The sequence below is a fragment of the Serinus canaria genome, chromosome 6 (genome assembly GCF_022539315.1).
Source record: "Serinus canaria isolate serCan28SL12 chromosome 6, serCan2020, whole genome shotgun sequence".
Taxonomy (NCBI): domain Eukaryota; kingdom Metazoa; phylum Chordata; class Aves; order Passeriformes; family Fringillidae; genus Serinus; species Serinus canaria.
Genome location: NC_066320.1, coordinates 13,970,546 through 13,979,593, shown reverse-complemented (window position 1 = coordinate 13,979,593; position 9,048 = coordinate 13,970,546). Strand labels below are relative to the sequence as shown.

The 9,048-nt window shown below is 41.2% G+C and overlaps 1 protein-coding gene across 1 annotated transcript; it reads right to left on the bottom strand.

Annotated features, from left to right (window-relative positions):
* Positions 1-1,782: 1,782 nt before the first annotated feature.
* Positions 1,783-3,889, bottom strand: DUSP13 (dual specificity phosphatase 13). Its single transcript, XM_009087471.4, has 3 exons — positions 3,729-3,889; positions 3,228-3,445; positions 1,783-2,149 (listed from the first exon to the last, which is right to left on the bottom strand). The coding sequence occupies exons 1-3, from the start codon at positions 3,887-3,889 to the stop codon at positions 1,950-1,952; spliced, it is 579 nt and encodes a 192-aa protein (XP_009085719.1). The 3' UTR covers positions 1,783-1,949.
* Between the last annotated feature and the right edge of the window lie 5,159 nt (positions 3,890-9,048).

The following is a 9,048-nucleotide window of genomic DNA, read 5'->3' as shown; positions in this document are numbered from 1 at the left end:
AGATCACTACCATGCCATTAGTGGCATGGATGCCCTACTGACTCAGCTTCACTCTGTGCTCTTCCCTTCCCTGCCCGTGGTGAAACAATCCTCTCCCAGGATGAACAGTATCTTCAAGAGCAGGTACTAATTTACAACAGGAGCAGCTTTCACAGCTGTGGCTTTGTAGGACAGATGCTCAGAGGCATGCAAAACATTATCCTGATGAGAGGATTCCATTAATCTTGCTCACATGTGTCTAATTTTGCCCAGCCTAAAGCCATTAAGATGCATTACTTCACTCACATGAATTTCAGATTTTTCAATGCTGTGTCTTCAAAAGGTTTCCAGACTAAAACATACTGTAATTTGAATGAAGTATAAATTATAATGAAATATTAACTCATATAAATCCCTATTAATTTTTTTGTGAACTTCAAAGCAAACAAAGCTCCTCCTCCACCGCTCTGCTGCTTTGTGAGGTATAAAGATTGTCCTAGCACTGTTCGGTTTTAAATGTGATTTCTTATTTGATCTTTTCACACAACAATGTCTTACCTTTCTCTCATCAGTGGAGCTCTTTTGCAATGTTCAGGAAAATCTCAACAGTCAAACTGATGTCTGAAAGGATCTTAAATATGCTTATTCTGCAAAGCACTTGTATACAGTGAAATAGGGAGGGATTTCTACATTCCCCTAAATGCTAGGCAGAATCAGCATTCATGTCATAACCTCTGCAAGAATGAAAAAGGAAATGTGGTCTGGAAAGGAAGAGGTTCAACTCCCAAGTCACCATTATATTAGTCTTCTAATAACCTTGCAAGTCTCTTCCAGCAGAGAATAAAATGATCAGAACTGATGCTTCAAATGCAAACAAGCAAGCAGAAATGTATTTACTTAATCTGTCAGGGAATCTTTTAAGGTCAACTAATCAATAAATCCAACCAGCAGCAAAGGGCAAAACGAAATTTGATTATCACTTCAGGGTTCACCACAAGGTAACAAGCTAATTCTCAGGCAGAGTTGTAGCATGAATTTCAAATGCTGTTGCTGTATTAAAAATCACATTGGTTTAAATACTGATTAACTAGTGATTGGAAAACTGACATCCTCAAAACATGTTAAAACCAATTTGTATCAATTAGGCCAAGCCACTGATGTAAACTGTCTACCTGATATTAAACCATGGGTGATCCAAAGCCACTGACACAGAACTGATATGGGATAATTTGGAGTGCAAGTGAACTGAGGAGTCCAACTTACAAAATGCTTTGAAGACCTGACATGGTCTTTTTAACATCCTCAATATACTTACAACATGACATACATTATCTTTTTGAAAACATATTTAACAAGAAAAGACTCATGGGGTTTGCTGACCCAGGCTGCAGAAGTATCACAAATATTTATTCTGATGGTGTGGGTCTTGTGGCTGACACACCATAATATTTAGCAGACCAGAAAAAGAGGAACATTTCTGTAGGAGTGCCTGGGCTCTCAAGAAACTGTCCTTGTCACATCATCAGGCCTGAAACTGAAAGACAAAATTTTTCTTAGGAGAACATGCATTTGAAAACTGTAACCAAACTGAGAAAGATGATTATGTTACACTCCCAAGTAAAGGGGACTCACATCCTTTACAGCTAGATGCAAATATTGAACTTGCCTCTGGCATAAGCAGAAACCAGGGACAAACTTGGTCTGTCTTAACCACTTGAGTAGATTCATCCAGTAGCACCACTCAAGGTACAGCAGTTCCACCCTGTGCAGAGGTTATAGTGTTGGTTGTCTGTGCTGGTTTTGGAGGGACTGAGCTATCAGAATTAACCCATTTACCGTTCTCTTGGCTTTTTATGTCTATGCATAATTGTCTTCATTTTTGTCATGTGCACTGGTCATGGGAAGTTGTATGTGCACAGTGGCTCTGAAGGGTGAAACTCAGTCAAGTGAATGTAGATGGGGTTGCCCGTTCAGCACTCCTTCCTTTGCCGTAGCTGAACATCCAGGTTTCGCAGGTGCTTCAGAAAACCACGATTGGGTGAAATCCATCGATGCTCCTTCACTGTCTTGATGGCTTCAACTAATGGGAGGTGGTGATTTATCATGAGATATGCTAGGACTAGAGTAGCTGATCTGCTTACTCCAACTGCACAATGTACCAATATTTTGGCTAGTAAAAAAAAAAAAAAAAAAAAAAAAAAAATCAAGAGAAGCAGTACAGTGGATGAAGTTTAATTTAAATGTTTTTCACTTCTGATAAATCACATGAACTGCTAATTAGTTAAGTCTAATTTGCCATTGTTACAGAAAATGTAATTTTCTGTATTTTCTAATGCTAATTAGTTAAGTCTAATTTGCCATTGTATGAGAAATGCCATGAGACCCCAAACTGATCTCTTACCAGAAACACTTGTAAATCAAAGAAAACCCTCTTAGAGTAATGAAGCTGTTCTGTTTTGACCATGAGGAAAAGACCCATTCGTTTCAGCAGGCTGGCTTATGCAAGGAAGAATGCTAAAATCTGGCCTGAATGAATGGCACAGCCACATTAGCCACCAAGAAAAATGACTGGCCTAGTACTACTGCATAATCAGGCAATTTGATGCAACTGTAGTTCTTTTTTGAAATCAGAACTTGTGATAGAGAGACAGGTCCATTAATGCCAGTTTACTCATGCTAAGAAATTGGTTTTTATTTAAAAGAGGTAAATTAAAATTTTATTGCACCACTGCCAAGATGCTCAGTTTCTTGTGGAACTCACTGTGAATCTCCTTGGGTAAAAGTAAATCTGCTTCTTGGAGGCACAGCTTTGCAGGCTCTGTTCACACAAGAAACCCATCTGCAATAAATGAACCTCTTTATACAGTTGGTGATTGCAGAAATCAGGACATTAGTCTTTTTATTCATTTGTTCTTGCAATAAGACAGTCTCAAAAGAGGGTGCCCATTTCCAATGCATCTTTTTGCTGCTTCCCTTTTGAATGAGCCTTACCTTCCAAATTATTTGCTTTCTCCTCCCCAGGCTCTCTTCTGCTCGATTCATCTTGTTTTGTCAGATGAGCTCTTTGGGACCTAGTCAGAGCTACACCCACATACACAGCAGTCCCTTCTCCTGCCACCCACCGTGCAGGTGACCAGCACCTGGCAGGACACCATGTAGTGACTTGTCCACCACTGAGCTTTGTGGAGCTGACCTGTTACATGAGGCTGCTGACTCACATCAAAATGTGACCAACAATAATTTCATACCTCCTGGCGTGTTCAAGGCATTGTGGATAAACTGTGCAGCAGAGAAAAAGAACTGGCTGATATCAAAGCTCGGCAGGTCATGGGCTGGTACACCATAATAATCAATGGTTGCTCCATAAAAGTCCTGGCCTCCGTGGCTGTATGATGTGCCATGGGCAGCATTTAAAACATGGGTCACACCCATCTTCCACAAAACAAATCTATTGTGTGCTGTTACTCTAAGGAAAGACAAAGACAAATCAAGATGGGTGCAGTGATATTCACAGAGCAGAAGCACTGAGATTGCATCTCCTAGACCATCGCTGGAGCACCAGCCCATGCATCGATTCTAAGGGCTAATCGAGAAGGGAATACCAGCTTAGTCATAATTTTATCTCGGAAATCGTGCTGTCTGCAGCGTAAACGACAGCAATTAGCAAAACTATGAGCTATCTAAAGCCGCACCCATGAGGCACACTAACAGAAGGTATGGCAGAGGTGTGTCCATAAAGCTGTACTTACAGGTCCCCTAAGAAGAGATTAGGCCATACTTCATCAACGTGATTGCAAGAGGGCCGCCCAGTGTTCAGGAGCTGCTCGATTTCCTTGAGGGAGGGGACATCCTCCGGGCATGTCCCAGCGCCTTCAGGGTCCTGGGTGTCCGGCGCCCCTGCCCCAGACATGCTGAGATCCAGGGCGAGACGCCGCTCCCTCCCGCCGGCCGTAGGAGCTGCACAGGGGCGCTGCCAGCCCCGCTCAGTGCCGGGAAGGCTGCGAGATGGGCTAGGGCAGGTGCCGGGCAGCCAGCCTGGCAGACAGGCATGCCCGACCCAGGGCTGGCCGCTCGCCTCTGCCTTGCCCCGACCGGCACAGCCGCTTGAAACAGATGCAGGTTCCAAACTGGGCATTGCTGGATCCAGTCTGCCTCTCTGGGCTCGTCTCCGGAGCCGCACTGTTCTGCTACACAGCAGTCTTGGAGCCGGGGAACGTAAGCCACGTGTGGCACAGCCCCCTGCCCGGAGGAGACGAACACTGTGTGACTGTCCCCAGCCGTGTCTCGACACAGCCGTGGCAGTCAGCGAGATTTGGGCATTCACCACTAGCAATTAAAGCCTGATAAAGGAAAAATAGCAACCTCTCCCAGTAACAATTGTCCATCATTTAATCTGAGGTGAAAGGGTCAGAAATGCACCAGTGGGTCCTGCCAACACAGTCACCAGGAGGTTAAACACCAAGTGGATAATGATGATGCCTTGCCTGTCACTGATAATCTAGGGAAATTTATTTCTTGAAGCTACTGTTTCTTAATATTTCATATAGCAGTCCTTCACTGGGTTAATACGGTACATCTGCCACACATTGCATGATACCTCCCTCTTCTGTTGAAAAGAGAACAAAAGCCAGGAGTGTAATGGTTGTCAGGTGAAACTTGTAAGCCCACTGAGTTAGTTTTTAGAGGAAAGTCTGGCAAGCCACGATATCAAATTGTAGTGTTAGTGGGTCTTTTCAAGAAGGGCAGTGCCTGTGCTTCTCCAGGATGACTCGTAGCAGGGGCTGCAAAATTGTCAGTGGTGGAGCTACAAGGCAGAACAAAAGAAATGCTGATGCTTTTCCTCTGTAAGCCTGGCAATCCAGAAGAGAAGGTGATCCAAGAGGAGAAGCCTGAGGTGCTACGAGTTTCCCCTCTAGAAAAAACGGTCATGAATAGAAGAAACTCTTGGTCAGGTCTGAGCCACCTTCATTCCATACGCACTGATATACTATGACAGATTTGCTTTATTTTATCAAGCGACATATCATGGACATTCCAAGCTGGATATTAAAGTCTGGACTAATTAACTGGGCTTAGGAGTTCTCAATGAGAGATCATCATAATAAAATGCAATAGTTTCCAGCATCAGAGGACAAAATCATATGCAACAAGGGAAAAGAGACTTTGTATAGAATATTTCATGAAGCAGAAATTACTTACATTCTGTGGTATTTAGGGAAGAAACTGTTTAAAAGCTTCTGGTATACAAAGAGACTTGTAACTTCCCACTGCCATATATGTTCTGACCTAAAATAATGAATGAGGGAAACTACAAGTAACAGTGCTGCAAGTGTTTATTTAGAGAGTATTTATTTAGTGGGACAGGCAGCCAGGCTCTGATGTGGGTCAGGCAACCAGCTGGCCAGACCCAACAGAGGAGAGGACTGGAAAAATGGCTAAAATTATATTTCAAGCACTATGTATATGCCCTTAATGCATTACCTTGTTTTTCTGATTTGTTCTTGGGTTTGTTGCTGTTGTTTCAGCATGCTTTAATCTGATTGATGATGCCCATGAAGCAGGAAAATTAACTGACTGAGCAGGTTAAGCTGTTCAATTTAGTTTACTTTTCTCAGGTTTCTGGGTGGAGACTCAAGGTGAGGCTTTACTATCAGTTTTTTATAAATATAACCCCAGCCCATTTGTTGCTAATCAAGTTCTGTGGAAAAGGCAAAACTCATGGTTAAGTCTAGCCCTTTTCAGCTGTAAAACTTTTACTGGCCTCTCCACCAATTGCAATGACTAAGAACTCAAAGTTCATCAGTAGTATGAAAGGTGACAATCAGAAAAACACAAACTCCAGAAAAGTGATCCCCAAGTCCTCTGTGCCTCGAACATTTGCATGCATAACATCTATCTATTTCAAAACTCTGCCATTCTATATCTAACATCTTCTAAACGTGTAACAGTTTACAAATGTGGCTTTGGCAAACCCACTGACCTTTTTTAGCCAGGAGTTGCCTTTGAAACAGACAGGAGGCAGAGATCTGGCTTTCAGATGGATTTGCCTCTCTATATCTGTGCTTCTTTTCTGGCTCTTTCAACATCTGCGAAGAAAGGATGTAGAAAGCAACAGACTGATATATGGTCACACTGAATGGAAGCAAGTTTAGCACTCTGTACAAGAGGCCCTTTTTGAGATTCCAGTCACTTGGAGGTTCTCCTGGCTGTTTGAATGCTGGGCAATTCTAAACCAAACATTTGTGTGCAATTATATATGAACATTAAACAGCTGGTGTTTTAGCTGAAATTAATGCATAAATCTTGGAACATGCAACAGATGTCATTCTAACCAGACTATGCCTTTGTGATTGCTTAGAAGGTAGCACTTGGTGCAATAATCTAAATCAAACAGTTCCTGGCTAATAATGAATTAGGTGGCAGCAGTGTAAATTGCCATGGAGTGCTCTAGTAGCGCACGGCATGGCCAGGAAAATGTGCAGCAGCTGAAAACAGGAAATTCATTGTTGCTCTTCTTCTATTTCTTCCCTTGAAAATATTCCTATCAGTTCTAACTGATGCCATGACATCTCTCTACTGAAAAAGAAAGGCAAAATCAGACTCCTTTCATATACCCTGAGAGAAAGCAGCTTTTACAGTGAAAAGGTTACAGCATGACAGTTCAGTTAGATAGGATTTTATAGATACAGTATCTCCAGCTGCAAAAGGGTTCTTCTCATTTCATTCAGTAGCCTGTTTTCAGGTTTTGATTTTTGGGATGGTTAACTGCTAAAGAAGAATAGAAGTATTTGAACTCCGGTACATTTTGAGCTACGCTAAGTGAGTAAGTGAGACGTGTTCTGGTGATCCACAACAATGTACTTTTAACACATGGAACAATTTTGTCTGCTGAGGACTGGAGTTTATCCTTTTTCTTTTTTCCTTTATTATACTCTTCTAATAAGCTTGTTTTCTGTCTTAGAAAAATGATTATGGTTCACTAATTTGTTTAGTCCTTAGGCCTTCAATCTCTTATTCTTCCCTTACAGAATTAAGACATTTGAAGATAAAATAGATGTATGAACGTTCACACATGACTGACCTAAGCAGGCTTCAACTGAAATACAGAGATTTTGAAGAAATTATGAGGCAGGACTTGATCTGTAGAAAAATGAGATTACCAAAAACCCCACCCCAATCCCAAAAAAAGGAAAAAACATTATTTAAATCAACTAGCACTTCTAGTGAAAGATACCGTCCCCTTGCCATGTTGTATTCTTTGCTGAATAAGAATTTTCATAAGCAATTAATTCTCCGTTCAGCAGATGCCCTTTTTTTCCTGTGTAGGGCCTTAACATTTGAGATAGATTATTTCAAATTATTAAATGCTAACAGTATTACTTTAGGACAATGTTTAAAAAAAAAAGCAAAAAAAAAGCCCATTACATTAACACATCTCATTTCCCTTTGCTCTATAATATATTGTAACTTGAGCTAGTTGGGAATTTTCAATATAAATTTCCTTTCTTTTATTGCATTAAGTGTCAGCCTGAACATTAAATCAGTATAACTATGTGAATTGAATAAATTGTTTTCAATCTAAAGATATATCAGTGTTATTACACATTTTAAATTCTTTTTTCCTTGGCAATCCACAGTTGTTTTAGAAATATCTGTAGCATATAATTTGTCATAAATCCTCGAACTGACTTGTCAGCACTGGCACTGCCTGTCAAACTTACATCAATGCCTTCATGTCACATGGCATGAAGTGGCATAACTCAAAGTGACGGAATGAGGTTTGTTGGAAATTTCTGTTAAATAAAGCACTAACTATTTAGATAATTCACCCTTTTAAAGAACATCAAATGTTAGCAAGGAGAAGTAGTTTTCAGTATTGAAGTGCAACAACTAAGCAGCTATTACATATCTAAGTTTTAAAAGTTTTAAATTATGTTCTATTACTTTTCTGTGCAGGCTTATTTTGCAATTTTCAAAATATTTGCTAGATGATGAAATTAGAGCAGAAAAATGCCATTAGAAGTGACAGAAATTTGAGATAGAAACTGACCACCAAGCCTTTTTCCAGTGCTGAGGTTCACAGAATCAGAGATTCATTAGGGTTGGAAAGGATCCCTGGAGACCATCCAGTCCAACCTCTCTGCCAAGGCAGGGCCACCTAGAGCAGGTGACACTGGAACCATTCAGGTGCATTTGAATTGTCTCTAGAGGAGACTCCATACTCTCCCTTGGCAGCCTGTTCCAGTGCTCTTCCAACTTTCACATAAAGAAGCTCTTCCTCATATTGAGGTGGAATTTCTTGTGCCTTTGCTTATGGCCATTACTCCTTGTCCTCTCACTGGGCAAATCGCTTCTGCAAACCAGCTCAGCAGCCTCCACAGCCAGGCCCAGGCTGCTCTCCACTGTATATATGTCTGTCTGTCTGTCTTCTTCGCCTTTGCTCTGGATGCAGCTCTTGGCCAGGGGTTCCCTGCATGGAATCTGTTGCTGGAATAACACATCTTAGGACCTGTAAACTTCAGATAGCTCTGGATTAACATGCATGTCTAAATCCAGCTCATTTTCCAACCCAGACTTCTAAAGTCTGGACAGTGAATTTGGAATGTAATTTTTTTAGGTGGATTGCTAGTTTTGCTATAGCACAGGGAAACAGGGTTAGGAAACTTCTGTTTCCGTTTTTGTTTCCTTCTTGGAATCTGGTGAGCTGATAGACCCTAGTGCATGTTTATATGTAAAATAAAACAACAAAGCCATAGCACTCTGAACAAAGCAGCAGTTTCCTGGTACCTCTCATGAAAAGAATGAGATCTCTAAGGGTGAGTTAGCTGCATGGCATGTGCTTTAGGCTGTCATGGTGACCTATTCCATTACAAGACAGCTCTGTAGCCTGCTACAGTTGTTTTTGCAGCAATTTTTAATTTTAGTTTGTGCTTATTTTTACATTTTTTGTTTAAACCAGTTGTTCAGATAGAAGCAAATGCAGCCATGTATTGTAGATGGTACCGACTTCGCACTTGGAAGTGTGCAAAACGTAGTGATTGACTGGCAGTTGGTGAACAAGAATTCATG

Excerpts from the sequence above, each read along its gene's own strand:
- DUSP13 (XM_009087471.4), bottom strand. The coding sequence starts at position 3,889 with ATGTCTGGGGCAGGGGCGCCGGACACCCAGGACCCTGAAGGCGCTGGG. Across the intron at positions 3,446-3,728 it reads AATCTCTTCTTAGGGGACCT|AGTAACAGCACACAATAGAT; the intron begins GTAAGTACAGCT and ends GTCTTTCCTTAG. Across the intron at positions 2,150-3,227 it reads TGCCTTGAACACGCCAGGAG|CCAAAATATTGGTACATTGT; the intron begins GTATGAAATTAT and ends TTTTTTTACTAG.